General features: G+C 37.8%; 1 protein-coding gene and 1 pseudogene across 7 annotated transcripts in view; both read left to right on the top strand.

Moving 5' to 3' along the window:
- The window catches only part of MIGA1 (mitoguardin 1), a 98,969-nt gene that overhangs the window by 47,383 nt on the left and 26,689 nt on the right, over positions 1-24,897 (top strand). For all 7 annotated transcript variants that reach the window (XM_073788154.1, XM_073788137.1, XM_073788143.1 and 4 more), the window contains one exon: positions 15,428-15,528. In XM_073788154.1, coding sequence (XP_073644255.1) covers positions 15,428-15,528 — 101 coding nt within the window. The remainder of the gene's footprint in view (positions 1-15,427; positions 15,529-24,897) is intronic.
- LOC109547303 (small ribosomal subunit protein uS17-like) lies at positions 20,201-23,360 on the top strand (annotated as a pseudogene).

Genomic DNA, 24,897 nt, shown 5'->3' with positions numbered 1-24,897 from the left:
CTTTGGAAAAAATTAGACTTTATTTGGTCACAACAACTAACACCAAGGAATGGTGTTATATTTTAGGAGACTTTTCTTATCATCATATCATGCAGAGTATACATCATTACGTAGTTTGGTAGTTTATTTCTGTAACAGTGCATTCAGGAATTAAGATTATTTTTTACTCATTTGGTTAGATTATTAGGGCAGGACCAGATTGCTGAATTTAATACCAGTGTAAAAATAAACTTGATTAATGCCGAATGAAGCTTGCTTACAATTTCTTGGGCATATTATTTAGTTGATATGGTTTACAACAGATAAAGTTTAATCTATACTTTAGATTTCTTTTAAAATTAATTGGGCTTTGTAGTTTGTATGCTTATATTTTCTCTCTTTTTTAAAATTGAAGTATAGTTGAGTTACAATGTTGTGTTAATTACTTCTGTACAGCAAAGTGACTCAGTTATACATATATATATATATATAGATTCTTTTCCATATTCTTTTCCATTATGGTTTATCATAGGATATTGAATATAGTTCCCTGTGCTATACAGTAGGACCTGTTTATCCATTCTATATATACCAGTTTGCATCTGCTAATCCCAAACTCCCAATCCATCCCTCTCCCACCCCCTGCCCCCTTGGCAACCACCAGTCTGTTCTCTGTGTCTGTGATTCTGTTTCTGTTTCATAGATAGGTTCATTTGTGTCATATTTTAGATTCCACATATAAGTGATATCATATGATATTTGTCTTTCTCTTTCTGACTTGCTTCACTTAGTGTGATAACCTCTAGTTGCATCCATGTTGTTGTATGCTTACATATTCTGTAAAGAATAGTATGTGTTTGCAATAACCATGTTAGCAGGCAACTCTGAAGCCATAAGTTTGATAAATGTTGTTTTTTTGGCTGAAGCAAAGGACTTTGAAATTCTTTTATAATGATGTGTAGGGACAAATTTAGCCCTTAAAAACAAACCAGGAATTTTTGTAGCTTAACAGCATCGCTTTGCATATTTCAGATATGTGTTTAGGCCTCTTTATAATCTATTTTTTGAACAGAATGAACACAGAATCTTAGGTCTGGAATATTTATTTAGCAAACATTTGCTTTCCTGGTATATGTCAAACATGGTATAAGCCACTGGAGAGACAAGAATGAAGAAGATTTCACTCTTGCTTTTAGGCAACCCAGAAGCTAGTTTTGGAGACAGGCATTAAAAAATCTTATAGCACAGTGAAGTAAGTGCTGTAATAATGTGTTTAGAAGGTGCTGTGGAGGTGTCACACAAAGAAAAGTGTGACACTTGAAGAAAGACAGTCCACCAGGAACGTGAGAAAAGAGCATTCCCAGTGGAGGGAATAACATGGATCAAGGTGTAGAGTGGAGCCTGTTCAGGGAACTATAAGTTGATTGATATGTTTGGGAACACAGTATATGTAGGAGAGTGGTGGGAAATGAATCTAAAAAGGTGGGCAGGAGATAAATCTTGAAGGTCTTTGTTTTATACCTTTAGGCAACAGGGAGCCACTGAGAATTATAAGAAGTCATAATCAAATTTACTTGTTTGCAGGAGATTGTGGAAACATTGACTGGTACAGTTTAAATATTTTATCCATCTTTCTGTCTGCTCACTTATGCATAGGATTTCAGGGGAAATTAGAGATTTTTCCAGCCTAGTACTGACTGCACAATTCTCTGGCAGAGAACAGGAAAAGCTGTAAAGTGGGACCTCCCGACCGCTAGAGAGACGTTTTTCTTCTCTTTTGTTAAGCAGCCAGATAGAACATTTAGCGATATTGAAAGAGCTCAGCAGCAAGAGGAAATAACCTCAACCTATCATCTTATGTCAAACGTCAGACAGCCCAGAATTGACACTCTACGACCTTGTCCTTTTCTTTCCTGCAGAATCACTGTGGTCAGAGGATAAACTCCCTGAGGGTTTATTTTTAGGGAGTGACGTGAATTACAGGCCTAACTTGTATACTCAGACCTCTAAATATACAGACTGCAAATTGCAGAACATATGAGAAATTTGCCCTGTAATTTTCTCTCACGCATTAAGGCTCATAATCTTAATTTCAAAGTGTTAAACAAAACTACAAAATGAAGTGTAAGTGGTGTTATATATGCAAGTCAAAATCGGTTCAGAGATGAAAGCAGTATAATGAAAATTGCTGGGGTGCCACGCACAAGGGAAATTCCTGCTTCTTGCCTTTGCCTTTTTTGTATTCAAGTTATATCTTATCCACTTGGATTTCTAAGTACAGGACCTGCACTAGCCCATCCAAGGCCTTTGTTTGATTTAGATAAAGGCCCATGTAACCTCTTGAGAAGGGCACGTTTGTGATAAGAAAAAGGTTCAACTTCTTCCAGGAAGATGTAGGCCTGAGATGTGAGCTGGAGTTCTGCCCCTACTTGTCCCATCAGCCAGGGACCTTTGTGTAATGTACAGAGTGACCAGTGGTTCTAGTGTCCCCATTAAAGTCTCCATAACTGCAGACCTACCCTTAATTACTTTTTGCCCTTTGGGTAATCCAGTTACTTCTTTCTTCTCCTAAAAAAGGTATAAAGTGCTGTTACTCCTTTCTGTTTCCTTCTATTGTTTTGCATTGGCAGCTGTATTTCCCAGTTAGGAATCACAGTTGTTATGTTGGCCAATCATGGCATATAAGAAGTTTTGATACACAGGGAAAGCCACCGACAACTGTTGTGGAACTATTGTTTTGAGTAGGGACATAGTATCAGGCTGTTTTGTGCATGTACTGTTTCACATAGGCAAAATTGTGTAAGTTATACCACATCAAGAATTGGTAAGATAGCCTTTTTTTTGCTCCAGTGGATTTCATTGCTGCTTTTTTCAATATTAAGGTACATAGAGGGAAAAATCAAGAAAATATCATCTGTTAGCTCACTCAGTTCTTTCACTTTCTGAAATTATGGGTTTCTTGATTCCAGTTTTATTTTAATTGACATGTAGCACGGTGTATAGCATAATGGTTTGACTTACATGCGTCATGAAATGATTACCACAATAAGTTTAGTGAACATCCATCGTCTCATATAGATACACAATTAAAGAAATAGGGAAAGGAGATCGGTTCAAGATGGCAAGTAGAAGGATGTGCAGGGTCAAGATGGCAAGTAGAAGGATGTGCACTCACTCCCTCTTGCAAGAGCACTGGAATCACAGCTAACTGCTGAACAGTCATCAACAGGCGCACACTGGAACTCAGCAAAAAAGACACCCCACATCCACAGACAAAGGAGAAACCACAATGAGATGGAAGGAGGGGCACAATCACAATAAAATCAAATCCCATAACTGCTGGTTGGGTGACTCACAAACTGGAGAACACTTATACCACAGAAGTCCACCCACTGGAATGAAGGTTCTGAGCCCCATGTCGGGCTTCTGAACCTGGGGATCCAGCAACAGGAGGAGGAGTTCCAAGAGAATCAGACTTTGAAGGCTAGCGGGATTAGATTGCAGGGCTTCGACAGGTCTGGGGGAAACAGAGACTCCACTCTTGGAGGGCACACACAAAGTAGTGTGCGATCAGGACCCAGGGAAAGGAGGAGTGACCCCATAGGAGACTGACCCAGACCTACCTGCTAGTGTTGGAGGGTCTCCTGCAGAGACAGGGTGGTGGTGGCTCACCATGGGGACAAGGACACTGACAGCAGAAGTTCTGGGAAGTACTTCTTGGTGTGAGCCCTCCCAGAGTGTGCCATAAGCCCCACCAAAGGGTCTGTAGGCTCCAGTGCTGGGTAACCTCAGGCTAAGCAACCAACAGGAAAGGAACTCAGCCCCACCCATCAGCAGACAAGCAGATTAAAGTTTTACTGAGCTCTGTCCATGAGAGCAACATCCAGCTCTACCCACCACCAGTCCCTCCCATCAGGAAGCTTGCACAAGCCTCTTAGCTTCATCAGCCAGAGGGCAGACAGCAAAAGCAAGAAGAACTACAATTCTGCAGCCTGTGGAATTAAAACCCCATGCACAGAAAGACAGACAAAATGAAAAGGCAGAGGACTATGTACCAGATGAAGGAACAATATAAAACCCCAGAAAAACAACTAAATGAAGTGGAGATAGGCAACCTACCAGAAAAAGAATTCAGAATAATGATAGTGAAGATGATCCAGGACCTCGGAAAAAGAATGGAGGCAAAGATCGAGAAGATGCAGTAAATGTTTAACAAAGACCTAGAAGAATTAAAGAACAAACAGAGATCAACAGTACAATAACTGAAATGAAAAATACACTAGAAGGAATCAATACAGAATAACTGAGGCAGAAGAATGGATAAATGACTTGGAAGACAGAATGGTGGAATTCACTGCCGTGGAACAGAATAAAGAAAAAAGAATGAAAAGAAGCACAGCCTAAGAGACCTCTGGGATGACATTCAGCACACCAACATTCACATTATAGGGGTCCCAGAAGGAGAAAAGAGAGAGAAAGGACCTGAGAAAATATTTGAAGAGATTATAGTTGAAAACTTCCCTAACATGGGAAAGGAAATAGCCACCCAAGTCCAGGAATCACAGAGGGTCCCAGGGAGGATAAACTCAAGGAAAAACACACAGGACACATAGTAATCAAATTGACAAAAATTAAAGACAAGGAAGTTCTCTGGTGGCGCAGTGGTTAAGAATCCGTCTGTCAATGCAGGGGACATGGGTTCAAACCCTGGTCCAGGAAGATCCCACATGCCGCGGAGCAACTAAGCCTGTGCACCACAACTACTGAAGCCTGCACACCTACAGCCTGTGCTCTGCAACAAGAGAAGCCACCGCGGTGAGAAGCCTGTGCACTGCAAGGAAGAGAAGCCCCCACTCGCCACAACTAGAGAAAGCCGGCATGCAGCAATGAAGACCCAATGCAGCCAAAAATAAATAAATAAATTTATTTTTAAAAAAGAAATTAAAGACAAAGAAAAAGTATTAAAAGCAACAAGGGAAAAACGCCGAATAACATACAAGGGAACTCCCATAAGGTTAACAGCTGATATCAGGTGAAACGCTACAAGCCAGAAGGGAGTGGCATGATATATTTAAAGTGATGAAAGGGAAGAACCTACAAACAAGATTACACGGCAAAGATCTCATTGAGTTTTGATGGAGAAATCAAAAGCTTTACAGACAAGCAAAAGCTAAGATAATTCAGCACCACCAAACCAGCTCTACCATAAATGCTAAAGGAACTTCTCTTAAGTGGGAAACACAAGAACAGAAAAGGACCTACAAAAAGAAACCCAAAACAATTAAGAAAATGGTAATAGGAACATACATATCAATAATTACCTTAAACGTGAATGGATTAAATGCTCCAACCAAAAGACACAGGCTCGCTGAATGGATACAAAAACAAGACCCATATATATGCCGTCTACAAGAGACCCACTTCAGACCTAGAGGCACATACAGACTGAAAGTGAGGGGATGGAAAAAGTTGTTCCATGCAAATGGAAATCAAAAGAAAGCTGGAGTAGCAATTCTCATATCAGACAAAATAGACATTAAAATAAAGACCATTACAAGAGACAGTGAAGGACACTACATAATGATCAAGGGATCAATCCAAGAAGAAGATATAACAATTGTAAATATTTATGCACCCAACATAAGAGCACCTCAATACATAAGGCTAATGCTAACAGCCATAAAAGGGGAAATTGACAGTAACACACTAACAGTAGTGGACTTAAACACCCCACTTTCACCAATGGACAGATCATCCAAAATGAAAATAAATAAGAAAACACAAGCTGTAAATGATACATTAAACAAGATGGACTTAATTGATATTTATAGGACATTCCATCCCAAAACAACAGAATACACTTTCTTCTCAAGTGCTCATGGAACATTCTCCAGGATAGATCACATCTTGGGTCACAAATCAAGCCTCGGTAAAGTTAAGAAAATTGAAATCATATCAAGCATCTTTTCCAACCACAACGCTATGAGATTAGAAATAATTACAGGAAAATAAACATAAAAAAAACAAACACATGGAGGCTAAACAATACATTACTAGATAACCAAGAGATCACTGAAGAAATCAAAGAGGAAATCAAAAGACACCTAGAGACAAATGACAACGAAAACACGACCATCCAAAACCTATGGGATGCAGCAAAAGCAGTTTTAACAGGGAAGTTTATAGCATATACAGTCCTACCTCAAGAAACAAGAAAAATAAACAATCTAAACTTACACCTAAAGGATCTAAAGAAAGAAGAACAAACAAAACCTAACGTTAGTAGAAGGAAAGAAATGATAAAAATTAGAGCAGAAATAAATGAAATAGAAACAAAGAAAACAGTAGGAAAGATCAGTGAAACTAAAGGCTGGTTCTCTGAGAAGGTGAACAAAATTGATAATCGTTTAGCCATCCTCATGAAGAAAAAGAGGGAGAGGGCTCAAATCAATAAAATTAGAAATGAAAAAGGAGAAGTTAAAACGGACACCACAGAAATACAAAGCATCATAAGAGACTACTAAAAGCAACTCTATGCCAATAAAATGGACAACCTGGAAGAAATGGACAAATTTTTAGAAAGGTATAACCTTCCAAGACTGAACTAGGAAGAAATAGAAAATATGAACAGACCAGTCACAAGTAATGAGATTGAAACTGTGATTAAAAATCTTCTAACAAACAAAAGTCCAGAACCACATGGCTTCACAGGTGAGCTCTATCATAGAGATGAGCTAACACCCATCCTTCTCAAACTCTTCCAAAAAACTGCAGAGCAAGAAACACTCCCAAACTCATTCTACGAGGCTACCATCACCCTGATACCAAAACCCTACAAAAATACTACAAAAAAAGAAAATTACAGACCAATGCCACTGATGAATATAGATGCAAAAATCCTCAACAAAATACTAGCAAACGGAATGCAACAACACATTAAAAGGATCATATACCATGATCAAGTGGGATTTATCCCAGGGATGCAAGGATTCTTCGATATACACAAATCAATCAGTGTGATACACCATACTAACAAATTAAAGAATAAAAACCATATGATCATCTCAACAGATGCAGAAAAAGCTTTTGACAAAATTCAACACCCATTTATGATAAAAACTCTCCAGAAAGTGGGCATAAAGGGAACCTACCTCAACATAATAAAGGCCATATATTACAAACCCACAACAAACATCATTCTCAATGGTGGAAAAGTGGAAGCATTTCCTCTAAGATCAGGAACAAGAGAAGAATGTCCACTCTCTCCACTGTTATTCAACATAGTTTTGGAAGTCCTAGACATGGCAATCAGAGAAGAAAAAGAAATAAAAGGAATACAAATTGGAAAAGAAGAAGTAAAACTATCACTGGACATGACATGATGCTATATATGGATAATCTTAAAGATGCCACGAGAAAACTACTACAGCTAATCAATGAATTTGGTAAAGTTGCAGGATACAAAATTAATGCACAGAAATCTTTTGCGTTCCTATACAGTAACAACAAAAGATCAGAAAGAGAAATTAAGGAAACAATCCCATTCACCGTTGCAAAGAAAAGAATAAAATACCTAGGAATAAACCTACCTAAGGAGGTAAAAGACCTGTACTCAGAAAAGTATAAGACACTGATGAAAGAAATCAAAGGTGACACAAACAGATGGAGAGATATACCATGTTCTTGGATTGGAAGAATCAATATTGTGAAAATGACTATTCTACCCAAAGCAATCTACAGATTCAATGCAATCCCTATCAAATTACCAGTGGCATTTTTTACAGAACTAGAACAAAGAAATCTTAAAATTTGTTTGGAGACAAAAAAGACCCTGAATAGCCAAAGCAATCTTGAGGGAAAAAAATGGAGCTGGAGGAATCAGACTCCCTGACTTAAGACTGTACTACAAAACTACAGTAATTAAGACAATATGGTACTGGCAGAAAAACAGAAATATAGATCAGTGAAACAGGATAGAAAGCCTAGAGGTAAACCCACGCACCTATGGTCAACTAATCTATGACAAAGGAGGCAAGGGTATACAATGGAGAAAAGACAACCTCTTCAATAAGTGGTGCTGGGAAAACTGGACAGTTACATGTAGAAGAATGAAACTAGAACACTTCCTAACACCATACACAAAAATAAACTCAAAATGGATTAAAGACCCAAATGTAAGAGCAGACACTATAAAACTCTTAGAGGAAAACATAGGAAGAACACTCTTTGACATAAATCACAGCAAGATCTTTTTTGACCCGCCTCCTCGAGTAATGGAAATAAAAACAAAAATAAACAAATGGGACCTAATGAAACTTCAAAGCTTTTGCACAGCAAAGGAAACCATAAACAAGACGAGAAGACAACCCTCAGAATGGGAGAAAATATTTGCAAATGAATCAACAGGCAAAGGATTAATCTTCAAAATATATAAACAGCTCATGCAGGTCAATATTAAAAAAAACAAACAAGCCAATCAGAAAATGGGCAGAAGACCTAAATAGACATTTCTTCAAAGAAGACATACAGATGGCCAAGAGGCATGTGAAAAGCTCCTGAACATCACTAATTATTATGCAAATCAAAACTACAATGAGGCATCATCAGAAAATCTACAAACAAATGCTGGAGAGGGTGTGGAGAAAAGGGAACCCTCTTGCAGTGTTGGTGGGAATGTAAATTGGTACTCTGGAGAACAGTATGGAGTTTCATTAAAAAACTAAAATTAGAACTACTGTGTGCCCCAGCAATCCCACTACTGGGCATATACCAAGAGAAAACCATAATTCAAAAAGACACACGCACCCCAATGTTCATTGCAGCACTGTTTACAATAGCCAGATCATGGGAGCAACCTAAATTCCCATCGACAGACAAATGGATAAAGAAGATGTGGTACATATATATAATGGAATATTACTCAGCCATAAAAAGGAACAAAATTGGGTTGTTTGTAGAGACACGGATGGACCTACAGTCTGTCATACAGAGTGTAGTAAGTCAGAAAGAGAAAAACAAATATCATATGTTAACATATATATGTGGAATCTAAAAAAATGGTACAGATGAACTGGTTTGCAAGGCAGAAATAGAGACACAGATGTAGAGAACAAACATATGGACGTCAACGGGGGGAGCGGGGATGGGGGTGGTGGTCGTGGGATGACTTGGGAGATTGGGATTGACATATATACACTAATATGTATAAAATAGATAACTAATAAGAACCTGATGTAAAAAAATACATATAAAAATAAATTGGTGAAATAGGCAATACAAAAAAAAGAAATAGGGAAAAAAATTTTATTGTGATGTGAACTCTTAGGATTTACTCTCTCTTTTTTAGATTTATTTATTTATTATTTGGCTGCGTCACGTCTCAGTTGCAGCACGCAGGATCTTTGTTGAGGCATGCGGGATCTTTCGTTGCAGTGCACGGGCTTCTCTCTTGTCGTGGTGTGTGGGTTTTTCTGTGTCTAGTTGTGGTGCGTGGGGTCCAGAGCACGTGGGGTCTGTAGTTGTGGCATGTGGAGTTGAGAATGCCTTAGCTCTGTGGTGTGCAGCATGCAGGCTCTCTAGTTGAGGCACGCAAGCTCAGTAGTTGTGGCATGGGCTTAGTTGCCCCGCGGTATGTGGGATCTTAGTTCCCTGACCAGGGATTGAACCCGTGTGCCCTGCATTTTAAGGCGGATTCTTTACCGCTGGACCACCAGGGAAGTCCCAGGATTCACTCTCCTAACAACTTTCATATATAACATCAAATAGTATAAATTATATTTATTATTTTTTACATTACATACCTGGAAGTTTGTACCTTTGACTACCTTCATCCAGTTCCCCCTCCCCTATGTTGTTTTTGGTTTTTGTATTCCAGTTTGTTTTTTTCTCTCAAACTTTTCTGTAGTATTAAAATAAATGAGAGTAAAAAATTATCCACAGTGTGGAAGGAGCACATAGTCATACAGGATAAACAAAGAACAGCAGTAATTTTCTAGATTTCTTAATTATTTTAACAGGTTATAGCAGATTCTGGAAAATAACTTGTCAGCAGCAGGACCTTTTCCATTTTTATTAAAACCATAAAAAAGATAAGGTTCCACGTCATATTTAAACTGCTAAAAATCATCTGGAGAATAGCTGCTGACATAGAAGTCAGATGACATTGAGACATCTGGCAGGCTCCCTCTTCTTGTTGGTGTTATAAAATTCACAGTGGACAGCCTGGATTTGAAAAGAAGAGTGGCATCTTTGGAATCTCCACTAGAACCTGCTGAAGTTAAAATAGACCTGATGCCTTCTAAGTGACAGAAAATAGAATATGCCTGGGCATGGCAAAAGTGAGACATGCATAAAACCCACTTGGTTTGGTTTAAAGAAATAGATCCAGGCTTGAGGTTCCAAGTTCCAGAGCTGAAGTGTCCTCTAGTTTTTTCTTTTTCTTTGTATAACTTTCAAGCAAATTCTGCTTTGGAAAAAACTTAAGTAATATGTGAATTATGAGATTGTTAAAGAAGGAGGAAGACTTGAATCCAGTCAGATTTTAAGCCTAAAATATATGACTATTTAGTTAAAAGTAAGCAGTATACTTTCAGTGTTCTTCCAAAGAATGTAGTTTATGTCTATGCATGAATGTTTTAAAAGTTCTGGATGATTGAGACATGTAAAAAAATGTTCTTAAAAATGTTAGATTTACTATTTAAGAAGGTTAGGAAAAAAAAAAAGCTGCCCCACTGAGAGCCAATGAGGCAACACATGGAGCATTTTTTTTATATTTAATCATCCAATTATGTGGAAAGCTTTCTTTTAGGCACTTCTAAGGTTAATGATGAGTCCTTAAGGGGCTTAAGCTGCATATTTCATGTTTATAGTATCATAAGTTTAATTAATTTAGGGTTGGATTTTAGAAACATAAGAATTTTAAGAGTGCTCTTAAAACAAGTTAAAGTCATAGAACAAGCAAAATAACCCAGGGGAAATACATGAGAGGTTTTAAAATAGACATTTTTCATGTGTTGAGAATGGTCAGTCTATAATAACAAGTTTTATTTAGTTTATGTGAACAAATAATTGTTTGCAATGTGTTCAATGCTGTACTGAGAACTGTAGGAACCATCAGAAAAAAGAAAAAATGAAAGAAAAAGGAAAGAGAAAAAAAGAGAAAGTTCATCCACTCAAGTTGTTTCAGTCCAGCTGGACAGACAGGTTACATATTCAGGCAGTAATTAAATAAAGATTCAGAGAGTGTATTAAATGGTATGTCCTTTTTTTTTGCATAATAATATGAATAGCTAACATTTATTCAGTGCTTACTTTACATATACAGTCATCCCTGCTCCCCATGGATACCAAAATCCGTGGATGCTCAAGTCCCTTATATAAAATGTTGTAGTATTTGCATATAACCTATGCACATCCTCCCATATACTTTAAATCATCTCTAGATTACGTATAATACCTAGTACAATGTAAATATTATGTAAATAGTTGCAAATACAATGTAAGTGCTATGTAATAGTTCTTGGCACACAGCACATTCAAGCTTTGCTTTTTGGAATATTCTGGATTTTTTTCCCCCCATCTGTGGTTGGTTGGCTCTTCTGATGTGGAACCTGTAGTTATGGAGGGCCGACTATATTAACTTGTTTAATCCTCACACAGCCCTGTGTGGTAGATTTTATTCCGATTTTACAGTTGAGAACACTGAGGAATGGAGAAGATAAGAAACTTACCCAAGGTTACACAGCTAAAAAGTAGCAGAGTCAGACTTTGAATCTAAGCTGTCTGGCTCCAGAACCCATGGTTTTAACATCTTTTCTGTACTGCGTTACATAAAAGCAACAAATTAGGTAGTTCTTGGAGGAGAATGCATGCAGGGGTTAGATAGTACTTGAGCTGCATATTATAAAACAGTATGTGTTCCTGGGTAGCATGGGGCAAGGGAACAGAAGGAGAGAAATTTATATGTTGGAGAAGTTTCAAGAGAAACCGAAAACTTGAGTAAAGAATATATTTGGCAGGGCTTCCCTGGTGGCACGGTAGTTAAGGATCCGCCTGCCAATGCAGGGGACACAGGTTCAAGCCCTGGTCCGGGAAGATCCCACATGCCTCGGAGCAACTAAGCCCATTTGCCACAACTACTGAGCCTGCACTCTAGAGTCCGCAAGGCACAACTACTGAGCCCGCGTGCCACAGCTACTAAAGCCCGTGTTCCTAGAACCTGTGCTCCGCAACAGGAGAAGCCACCACAATGAGAAGTTCACACACCGCAACAAAGAGTAGCCCCCCGCTCACTGCAACTAGGGAAAACCCTCACACAGCAACAAAGACCCAATGCAGCTAAAACTTAAAAAAAAAAAAAAATTAAAAATTTAATATTATAAATTTTAAAACTGCACAAAAGCAGTTAAATATTGCCCAATATTCTTTCTTTATACTTCTTATTGGCTTATCTAAAAAACAGATGTATTATTTCTCTTCAAAATTATTAAGCTGTCATTCCAGGAATCATAACAATTACTGAAATGAGAGATATGGTCTGTGGTTTATGAAGTTGGGTTTAATGAGTAAGACTTTCCAGTTCCTTGGAGCCACTTTTCTTTGTTAGATTTAAAAAAAATAAAATACAACCATGGTAACTGATCTGGATGACATTGAATGGCTGGTTACTGTTGAGTGAAGTAAAACAGACTTTTAACAGCTCCTGGGTAATGTCTGAAAGGTAAAGTGACATAAGATAAATGTCTGTGTTCTACTCTGAAAATAGCAAAAGGCATATGGAACCAAGATTTAACTTAGTTGGCTTGTAACTTAATCCCACTTTAAACATGCTTTGGCATAATGAAGGTTGTAGTGTGATTTTTTTTTTTGCAGAATTAATACCAACGATGGAAAATAATTAAGAAGATAAATGTTTGAAAGTTATGAATGCTGATTTAATTTTGTAAATAATTGATTCCTCAGAGTTTGTGTATGTATTTTCAAAGGTCATATATGCACTGAAAAGAGAATACTGGGAATTTTTCTGGATACCTGAGTGCCCCAAAATACCAGTTTTATAGCTGTTTATAAATGTAAAACGATTATGTTGTTTTGTTCTCAAGTTTGATGAAAAAATTTTAAATTCCTAAAAGAACTTTTATTTTTGAAAATAGAATAATTTAACCTCAGATTTTGTTCAGTTAATAGTCATTTAGTAGTAGGATTTTGAACTGACAAGTTAGGTATTTTAAAAGGATTGATGTAAGCTTCATTTGAAAACAATTATAACTTAAATTTGGAAGATAAATGGTTAAAATGTCAACTATGGTCCTATCAGATATAAAGTAGAAAAAAATATGCTATGCGTATGGTTATTTTTGATACTTAATAGGAATAAACCTTGTCCCAATTCACCCTTCTGCTTGGCTTAGAGATTGCAATACAAATGGCAAAACTTGAGTTTCAACTAAATTGATGGTTTGGATTTTTTAAAACTTTACACTTCCTGTAGATCATCATAAAAGGTCTGTTTTCTGGTACTTGGGGGTTGTAAACAGGATTTGGAACATTTATGGTAAAGGTAATGAACTTTATTTTGGGAAAAAATGATGGAATAGAAACTTGGATTAATGAAAGCCAAAGAGATTTCCGATTTCTTTTCAAACTAGATTAAGTATCTGACAAATTTAGCAGATTGAAAATCAAAATAAAAATCTGTATATATTTTGTTCTTTGCTTTTTTCATACTTGTGATAGAATTTGAAGAGTATCAGTTGCTTGCTACAATGTAGTCACATCTATAAGTGAGTACTGAATTTGTTTGAAAATGTAATTTTTTTTAACTTTTTATTTTATATTGGAGTATAGTTGATTAACAATATTGTGATAGTTAAAAAACTATAAACAGAAAAGTGATTTGGTTATATATGTATATATATATGTCTCTATTCTTTTTCAAATTCTTTTCCCATTTAGGTTGTTACATAATATTGAGCAGAGTTCCCTGTGCCAATCAGTAGGTCCTTGTTGGTTATCCATTTTAACTACAGCAGTGTGTACATGTCAATCCCAAACTCCCTAACTATCCCTTCCCCCCACCCTTCCTCCCTGGTAACCATAAGTTCCTTCTCTAAGTCTGTGAGTCTGTTTCTGTTTTGTAAGTAAGTTCATTTGTATCATTTCATTTTAGATTCCACATATAAGCCATATCATTAAGATATTTCTCTTTCCCTGAGTTACTTCACTTAGTATGACAGTCTCTAGGTCCATCCATGTTGCTGCAAATGGCATTATTTCGTTCTTTTTTATGGCTGAATAAGATTCCGTTGTATATATGTACCACATCTTCTTTATCCATTCCTCTGTTGATGGATATTTAGGTTGCTTCCATGTCTTGGCTATTGTAAACAGTGTTACAATGAACATTGGGGTGCATGTATCCTTTCGGACCATGTTTTTCTCCATATATATGCCCAGGAATGGATTGCAAGATCATATGGTAGCTCTATTTTTAGTTTTTTAAGGAACCTCCATACTGTTCTCCATAGTAGCTGTACCAATGAAAATGTAACGTTAACAGTTAGATGATAGTATGTGAAGATATTGACATCGACGTTCAGAATGCTTTATATTGGTAATAGGTAGCCTGTCTTGGTATGGTCATATTAGCCATTTACAAATGCCTTTAAAATTTTTCAACACTGAAAATCATTGGGGAGGAATTCCCTGGCAGTCCAGTGGTTAGGACTCTGTGCCCTCACTGCCAGGGGCCCAGTTGCAGTCCCTGGTTGGGGAACTAAGACCCACAAGCTGCCACAGTGTGGCCAAAAAATAAATAAAAATAAAATCATTGGGGCAGTTATATTTGATCCTCAAGTAAGCAGAATAAACATGAGGGACCTAAACCAGATCATTTTGGGCCTTTCAGTGTTTTAAAGTAGACCTTAGGGACTGATGGTATCTTCCTGAATTATTTTAATTGGTCAGTTTATCACAAGTGACTGGCCAGACAACATTTTATGTGAATAATTCATTTAATTTGAATGAACCTACCAGTTATCCCGATTTGGGCAAGGCCACTTGCAACTTAAATTGCTCTGTTTCAGGCTATCTGTGGTATATGCTGATAGCTGGTAGATAATCCAACTCCAGTTATTATATACCAGTTTAAGTTATTATTTACTCAGAAGCTTTTAAAATCTGAAATAGTTTAATATTTTTTAAAAATAAACATGTCTCCTTTATAGTACTTTCTCCTCTTCTTGGCAGTGTTCAGAATCAGTTTGAAGCACTTTGAGAGTCTTGTCAGATTATTTCCCATTGATTTGTATTGTTTTCCTTTTAGATTCCAGAATTCTAAATAAAGACTGATGTTCAAACGAAAAAAGAAAAAGAAAAACCAACCATAGAATATGAAATATAGCAATGACAAGGAATGTCAATTTCTGAACTTTTCACCTTTTCTTTTAAGATAAAGATACAGATATCACCATGAAGGGGAATATGGATGACTTTGGCCTGAGAGACACCTTGAGTGTCACATCAACCGATTCTTTTGCTTCAGCAGCAGAGGTAGGACATATATGTTCCTAATGAGGATTTCTTATTCTTTTTAGGTGGAGAATACAGTTTTGCCATTGTGCTGTAATTCAGTTCAGTAGCCATTTATTGAGTATCAACTCTGTAGATAGATACAGAGATACAAAGATGATAAGATACCAGGATACAAAGATGAATATACCATGAATATAAGTTCCCACAGGAGCTTAGAGTCTCTTTAGAGAGGTGGACATGTAAACACAAACTTTAGATAAGCACTTTCATACACTGTGGATTATGGGTGAGGCATATAAGTGTCTCAACGGAAAGCAATTAACCTTATATCAAGTGTCTTAAACATATTCAGATTCTTTAGCTGAGAGATCATACCTCTAGATATTTTTTCCAAGGAAATGATCGGATTCAAAGATTTATATATAAAAATATTCACTGTAGCATTTTTAATAATAATGAAAAACTGAAAACAGTCTAATACCAAATTATGGAACATCCATAATTTGAAGTATTATATTGCCATAAACATGTTTCCAATAATTTTTAATGACATGGGAACACATGTTAAGCGAAAAGAGTGGTATGTAGGTTTTATACAGAGAGTATGCTTGTAATTTTGTAATAAAGAAAAATATGTATGTGGTATATTATGTAAGTATTTAGGCTGAGGAAAAGAAGACTAGATATAAATACACTAATGTGTAAGGAGTGGTGATCACTGAATTACAGATTTATGGGTAATTTGTTTTCCACTGAGATTTAAATTTTTTATCCAAAGAGAAGATTGCAAAGTGGTCATCTTTTTCTACTTGAAACAGCTTTAAAAAATCACATATGGCCAATTTTGTCTTAGAATTATTTCATTTTTATGGTAGATTTTGGATACTAATGCTGTCCTTTTTCATATCGATAGTATCACACATCTGTAATTGATGTGTGAATTCAAGCTCTAGTGTGGAAAGCTTTAGGTGTTCCAACACCCTGTACCCTAAACCTTGATTCTGCCTTTTTTAAAGCTGTACTGACCATAATCTTTCATTGTCTCAAGATTTTTCTGTATATGTATATTTTAGCTATTGCTCACAGTATCATCTCCTGAATTGTTCATCTTTTTCCTTATATTTTTATACTTGTAAGTTTGCAACACACAGAACATATCTACTTGTTTTATGAAGAACCTATTTCCTCTTCTTTTTACTATTCTATATAGACAGGGTTATCTTTCTGTTTTTTCTAGCTTTATTGAGATATAGTTGACATATAACTTTGTGTAAGTTTAAGCTGTACTAAGTGATGATTTGATACACATATATTGTGGAATAACGAACACAGTAAGGTTAGTTAACACATCCAGCACCTCACATGATTACCTTTTTTTCTTTGTGGTGGGAACGTTTAAGATCTACTCTCTTAGCAACTTTCAAGCATATAATGTAGTATTGTTAACTGGGGTCACTATGCTGTACATTAGATCCTCAGAACTTACTCATCTTCTGACTGGACATTTGTACCCTTCGACCAGCATCTCCCCACTTTTCCCACCCCCAGTTCCTGGCACTCACCATTCTAAATCTCTGTTTTTATGGGTTTGGCTTTTTTAGATCCCACATGTACGTGATACCATACAGTACAGTTGACCCTGGAACTGCATAGGTTTGAACTGTGTAGTGCATTTATACGTGGATTTTTTTTCAATAAATACATACTACATTATCTGCAGTCGGTTGAATCCGAGGATGTGAAACTGCGAATACTAAGGGCCAACAATAGGACTTGAGCATCTGAGGATTTTGGTGTCCGAGGCAGGTCCTGGAACCAGTCCTTTGAGGAAACCATGGGATGACTATTTTCAACCACATGGGGGGTCAGCGCCCCTAACCAGCACATTGTTGAAGGATGAACTGTATTTGTCTTTCTCTGTCTGACTTCACGTAACATAATGCCTTCAAGGCCCTGCCCCATACATATTGTTAATGGCAGGATTTCTTTCTTTCTCATGGATGAATAATATTCCATTGAATATATATAAATATATGTATACCACATCTTCTCTATCCATTCATCCATTGATGGACATTTGACTTGTTTCCATTTCTTGGCTATTGTGAATAGTGCTGCAATGAACATGGGAATGCAGATATCTCAAGATAGTGATTTCATTTTTTTTTTTGATATATACCCGAAAAACAGTAGGATTGCTGAATTATATACATATATATTTTTTTAATTTTTTTATTTTATTTTGTTTAATTCTATTTTTGGCTGCGTTGGGTCTTCATTGCTGCATGCGGGCTTTTCTGTGGTTGCGGCGAGTGGGGGGCTACTCTTTGTTGCGGTGCTTGGGCTTCTCATTGCAGTGGCTTCTCTTTTTGCGGAGCACAGGCTCTAGGCGCACGGGCTTTAGTAGTTGTGGCATGCAGGCTCAGTAGTTGTGGCTCGTGGGCTCTAGAGCGCAGGCTCAGTAGTTGTGGCGCACAGGCTTAGTTGCTCTGTGGCATGTGGGATCTTCCCGGACCAGGGCTCAAACCCAATGTCACCTGCATTGGCAGGCAGATTCTTGACCACTATGCCACCAGGGAAGCCCTGAATTATATTTTTTGGTATATACCTAGAAAAGAAGTAGGATTGCTGAATTATATATTTAATTTTTTCAGGAACATCCATATTGTTTTCCATAGTAGCTGTACCAGTTTACATTTCTACCAACCATGCACCAGGGTTTCCTTTTCTCCACATCCTCGCCAGCATTTGTTATCTCTTGTCTTTTTGCTGATAGCTATTCTGTTTGAGGTGATGTTTCATTATAGTTTTGACTTGCATTTCCCTAATGATTAGTGATGTTTAACACCTTTTAATGTACCTGTTGGCCATTTGTGTCTTCTTCGGAAAAATGTCTATTCAGGCCCTCTGAATATTAACCCCTTATCAGATAGATGGTTTGCAAATATTTTTTCCCATTCTGTAGGTTGCCTTTTCATTTTGTCGATTGTTTCTTTTTCTGTATAGAAGCTTTTTAGTTTAATTCAGTCCCACTTGTTTATTTTTGCCTTGTTGCTTGTGCTTTGGGTGTCATATCCAAAATATTGTTGTCAAGACAAATGTCAAGGAGCTTTTTCTCCCTATTTTTTTTTTTAGGAGTTTTATGGTTTCAGGTCTTAGGTTTATGTCTTTAATTCATTTTGAGTTAATTTTTGTGAGTGGTGTAAAATAGGGTTCCAATGTCTTTCTGCATGTGGTTATCCAGTTTTCCCACTACCATTTATTGAAGAGTCCTTTCCCCACTGAATATTCTTGGCCCTTTTGTCAAATATTGGTTGACTTTATATGCAAGGGTTATTTCTGGGCTCTTGGTTCTGTTCCATTGGTCTGTGTCTGTTTTTATACTAGTATGATACTGTGTGATTACTTCAGCTTTGTATTATTGTATGAAATCAGGAAGTAGAATACCTCCAGTTTTGTTCTTTCTTAGGATTGCTCTGGCTAGTTGGGGTCTTTTGTGTTTCCACACAAATTTTAGGATTTTTTTTTCTGTTTCTGTGGAAAATTCCATTGGAATTTTGATAGGGATTGCAATGAATCTCTAATGGCTCTAGGTAGTATGGACATTTTAACAATATTAATTCTTCTAATCCATGAACATGAGTGTCTTTTCATTTATTCGTGTCTTCTTTAGTTTCTTCATCAAAATATTATAGTTTTCACTCTACAGATTTTTCATTTCCTCGGTTAAATTTATTCCTAAGTGTTTTACTCTTTTTCATGCTATTGTAAATGGGACTTTTCTTAATTTCTCTTTTTGATAGTTTGTTTTAGGGCATAGAAATGGAACTGATTTTTGTATATTGATTTTTGTATCCTGCAACTTTACTGAATTTGTTTATTAGTTCTAATAGTTTTTTGGTGGAGTCTTTAGGATTTTTCTGTGTGTAAGATCATATCATGTACAAACAGAGGCAGTTTTACTTCTTTCTGATTTGAATGTCTTTTCTTTGTGTCTCTTGCCTAATTGCTCTGGCTAGAACTTAACAGTGCTATGTTAAATAGAATTGGTGAGAGTGGGCACCCTTGTCTTGTTCCTGATCTTAGAGAAAGAGTTTTCGACCTTTCAATGTTGAATATGATGTTAGCTGTGGGCTTGTCATATGTGGCCTTTATTATGTTGAGGTGCATTCCTTCTATGCCAAATTGTTGAGAATTTTTATCATAAAAGGATGTTTTATTTTGTCAAATGCTTTTTATCTTTCTTGCTGTAGACACTTATGTCCTAAATGGTTTGTAAAGAGAATTGCAAGTCACTTTGCATTTTTTCCACTGTGAAGAACAATATACCTTTAGAGCAAATTGCTCTAAAGTTTCTTTATAATATGCAACCTTAAAAAATATTTTGCCGGGCTTCCCTGGTGGCGCAGTGGTTGAGAGTCTGCCTGCCGATGCAGGGGACACGGGTTCGTGCCCTGGTCTGGGAAGATCCCACATGCCGCGGAGCGGCTGGGCCCGTGAGCCATGGCTGCTGAGCCTGTGCGTCTGGAGCCTGTGCTCCACAACGGGAGAGGCCACAACAGTGAGAGGCCCGCGTACCGCCAAAAAAAAAAAAAAAAAAAATTTGCCCAAGTATTCATTGTACTCACTTTAAATTTGTGGTTTAAGTTACAAAGCTTTGATAAACTAAAAAAAACTTATGGAAAACAAAATGCATGAATACCACAAGAAGGGCTCACTATCTGAGAAACCTCCTAGGAATGCTTCTAGGGTATAAATGTATGATCTCAGAATGTGAATGTTCCAAGATAAATTGCGTACTAAGAAATGTTTGTTAAATTATTTTTAATAGCATTTACTATATGCCAAGCACTTAAGAAAAACTGCTTAATGAAGAAAGTTATTAAGAAAATAAGACCAGAACTGCTTATGAAGTTAAACAGTTTGTGATCATTTGAAAGCTTTATTCAGAATTATCAGAAAGAGTTTTCACCTATTTAGATTAAAACAAGTCCTGGCATAGGCTTTTCTCTAAGGTTGGTCAGTCATTTGTGAAAGTGATTAACAAAATTTTCCTGTATAAGCTTTGCCAAACATTGGTTTGGAACCAGAGCCTTTTTTCTCTGAAAAGTCTTTTTTTTAAATAATAGCTTTATTGAGATATAATTCACATACTATAAAATTCACTGTTTTAAAGTATACAATTCAGTGTTTTTTAGTATATTCAGAGGTGTGCAAACTTTCTAATTCTAGAACATTTTTATCACCCCCAAAAGAAACTCCTCCCTATTGGTCATCGCTCCCTTTTCTCTCCCTTTTCTCTGCCTAATCGCCCTTGGCACTTACTCCTATACCTTCTGTTTCTATGAATTTGCCTATCCTGGGCATTTCATACAAATAGAATCACTCAATATATGATCTTTTGTGTTTGATGTTCTTTCACTTAGCTTAATTTTCAAGTTCTGAAAAGTCTTTTTAATGTTAGGGTACCACTGCATTGAGTACTCTCCTAACTCTCCCATCTGTTAAAGAGATAGGTAGGGACTAATATTGCAGAGAGAGAGTTTTTAGCTGTAAATTTAGTTTTTCTTAGAATTACCACTCTGCACTGTGTGCATGTTTAATATATAAGTTTTAGGGTGCTCTTTAAAGAGAAAAAATTTTATTTCTTATAATTCAGATACCTATACTTATGGTCTAAAAGGAAGCTTGGAAAGCTTTTGATGTACCTCTCTGATTTGATAGCACTTGTTTATAGCGATCCAGAATTATCTTACTTCCTCTGGGGTCAATTTGTCTCTTTTATTTTGGGCTCTCATTCTTGTGCCAATGGTTTTCCTTTTAAATGTGAAAGCTTAGCTGGTGACTGGACTGATTTCCTTAGGTAGATTGTGGAGGTTGAGAGCATTGTTTTCTGTTTGTTTCTTCCTTGAATAGGTGAACAGGAGGGATAACTGGGCTCAGTTGACTTCTTTGAGGTTGCTGATTGGCAGGCTTTTCTTTAGGATGAATGGTCTGTAAAGAGCCTAATAGTCAGGGCACACCTGGATGCAGAATGAAGAGGGCCTTACTCTGGGGGACCCATCACTCACCCTAGCAGACTTACTTTCCCCAGGTAGTTCAAGTAATTTTTGTTTGTTTGTTTTTTGGCTGCACCATGCAGCTTGTGAGATCTTAGTTCCCTGACCAGGTATTGAATCCAGGCCCTTGGCAGTGAAAGCATGGAGTCCTAACCGCTGGACTGCCAGGGAATTTCCGTTCAAGTAATTTTTTTTTTTTATTAAGTTTATATTATTTATTTATTTTTGGCTGCATTGGGTCTTCGTTGCTACGCGAGGGCTTTCTCTAGTTGGGGCGAGCAGGGGCTACTCTTCGTTGCGGTGCACAGGCTTCTCACTGCGGTGGCTTCTCTTGTTGCAGAGCACGGGCTCTAGGCATGTGGGCTTCAGTAGTTGTGGCACTTGGGCTCAGTAGTTGTAGCTCGCGGGCACTAGAGCGCAGGCTCAGAAGTTGTGGCGCACGGGCTTAGTTGCTCCGCAGCATGTGGGATCTTCCCGGACCAGAGCTCGAACCCGTGTCCCCTGCGTTGGCAGGCAGGTTCTTAACCACTGCGCCACCAGGGAGGCCCCCGTTCAAGTAATTTTTAAAGAGAAATGTTCTCTGGTTGCAAATTCTTTTTTGGGGGGCAGAGAGTAGAATAAGATATAGGACAACTACAGTTGTTTGGACAGACTTTCATTTAAACTACTATTTTCAATCCCTCTTCTTCAGTCCTGCCCTCATACCTGCTCACTGTGAGCCTGGTTCTCTTTGAGGCTCTGCTTAGCAAATGTCTCCTCTTTGACTATATCCCCTCTTGAACTTATTCTGGACTATGGCTTCCTCATCTCTTTCATCTGTCCACACACTTCCATTTGCTTTCCAGTGTTTGGAAATCTGTGTGTCTTCCTTTTGCTTAGTATTATTTCCACTGTTATATTAGTTATCCGTTGCTATGTAATAAATTACCCACAACTTATTGTCCTAAAACCAGTAGAATTCAGGTGTGGGCTGGGGGCTGGTGCCAAGGCTGTAGGTCCTGTCCTGGGTCTCAGAAGTGTGTGCTAAAGAGTGGGACCACATGCCCCAGTTTGGGAGTTAATTGCCAGAGTCCTCAATTTCCTAGGGATTAAATCAAGTAGAGGGCATGTGTCTTTGTGTTAATCTAGATTAGAGCCTTCTAAGTCCTGGGGGTTCCACACTTGGAGTTTAATAGAGGCACAAGCGTTTTAGGAGTCCTTCTTAAAATCCAAGTCTTATGGGGTGGTTTTCTGGAGCTCTTGGACCTTAGGGTTAGTCCTGTGAGAACTAAATCCTAGGGCTAATCCAAGGAGCCCGTCGTTTTGGTATTTAATTGTGAAGCCACATATATTAGATAAGGAGTGACTCCTGGACTGAGCGTCCCTACCAAAGGCAGCAGATACCATCTTTCAAAATAAAAAGAGGGTCCTGCTTGGAGAAACTGTCGAGGAGAAGCTCCCACAATACAAGAACATTGGCCTGGGCTTCAAGGCACCTGGAAGGCCATTGAGGGCACCTACATTGACAAGAAATGTCCCTTTACTGGTAATGTCTCCATCTGAGGGCGCATCCTATCTGGTGTGGTGACCAAGATGAAGATGCAGAGGACTATTGTTGTCCGCTGAGACTACCTCCACTACATCCAAAAATACATGAGAATATGTCCATGGACCTGTCCCCCTGCTTCAGGGCCATCCAGATTGGTGACATTGTCACAGTGGGGGAGGCTGGCCCCTGATCAAGACTGCGAGTTCAGCATGCTCAAGGTCACCGAGGTTGCCAGCATGAAGAAGTGATTCCAGAAATTCTGAGACTGGACGCCTGCCCACTCCCCCAGTTATTTCCCATACAATAATAAGAACAATAGCAAATATTTGTTATCTCATTGTTCTGAGGGTCAAGAATTTGGAAATGGTTCTGGCTTGAGGTCTTTTGTGAAGTTGTAGTCAAGTATGTTGGCTGGGGCTACAGTCATCTGAAGGTTAACTGGAGCTGGAGAATCTGCCCCAAGATCACTTACATGAATGGCATGTTGGTGCTCCCTGTTGGTAGAAAACCTAAGTTTTTACGGTTTTATGGACTTTTCAATAAGACTGCTGGAGCCTGTTCACAACGTGGCACCTGGCTTCCCCAAGAGAGAGTGAGACAGAAGCAGTGACTGTTATAATCTAGCCTCAGAAATCACACTCCATTATTTCTATATGTTATTGGTTACACAGGTCAGCCCTCTTCAACATGGGACGAGGTATGAAGTACCAGGAAGAGAGAATCATCATGAGGGCTGTTTTAGAAGGTGGTTATTGTGGGTTTATTTCCTTTTTTATTTCTTTTCTATTAGTGACATAGGAGATACAATCAGCCCGCTTTCTTTAACTGTAAGTCCTATTTGTAATTTTACGTGATTATTTTGAAAGGAAAATGTAAATGTAAAAAATAGTCTGTATTAAAATTGAACTTAGCCTATTTTATGCCCCAGCTTATAATAGTTTTGGAACTTTGGACATTTCTTTCATGGTTGTTCAGAGGCTTTTAAAAATATTAAAGCTTTTAAAAATACTACTTCACATTCAGCAAAGTCATTGCTTGTCAAAGAAGATAAGACATCTCATGGAGGGCAAGGGGGAAGTAATTTGGGATGTTAAATAATTTAGAAATAAAGCACATTTCAAGTTTCAGCCAGCAAAGAAAAAGAACCCTTTTTCATGGTAAATTGCATGTTATGCAGAGATTAAACTGTGTTTCTGACTGCTTCTGAAGTAACGGCTCTAGTAAAATGTTAATCTTTTTCTGAAACCTTCTAAAAAGTTTTTGGGAATTTTGTCAAAAAAATTCTTCCTGTAAGATACATGCTAAAATGAGAATTTAAGCCATCATCTTAGTGATTTACTTTAAAAAATTTAAGACTTTTTTTTTTTTAAGATTTAATTTTATTTTTACTTTTTTGGCTGCGTTGGGTCTTGCTGCTGTGCGCGGGCTTTCTTTAGTTATGGCGAGCGGGGCTACTCTTCGTTGTGGCGTGCAGGCTTCTCATTGCGGTGGCTTCTCTTGTTGTGGAGCACGGGCTCTAGGCGCGTGGGCTTCAGTAGTTGCAGCACGTGGGCTCAGTGGTTGTGGCTTGCGGGCTCCAGAACGCAGGCTCAGTAGTTGTGGCGCATGGACTTAGTTGCTCCGCAGCATGTGGGATCTTCCTGGAACAGGGATCGAACCCGTGCCTCCTGCATTGGCAGGCGGATTCTTACCCGCTGCGTCACCAGGGAAGTCCTTAAGACATTATTTAAGTTAATGTTTCTGAGTTGTCATTGTCTCTTATGAAGAATTGATGATAATGTTAGCCAGTGTCAAATCTTA

The sequence above is a fragment of the Tursiops truncatus genome, chromosome 1 (genome assembly GCF_011762595.2).
Source record: "Tursiops truncatus isolate mTurTru1 chromosome 1, mTurTru1.mat.Y, whole genome shotgun sequence".
In the NCBI taxonomy this organism is placed as follows: domain Eukaryota; kingdom Metazoa; phylum Chordata; class Mammalia; order Artiodactyla; family Delphinidae; genus Tursiops; species Tursiops truncatus.
Note: the sequence above shows the minus strand (reverse complement) of the source record. Positions and strands in the feature narration are given on the sequence as shown.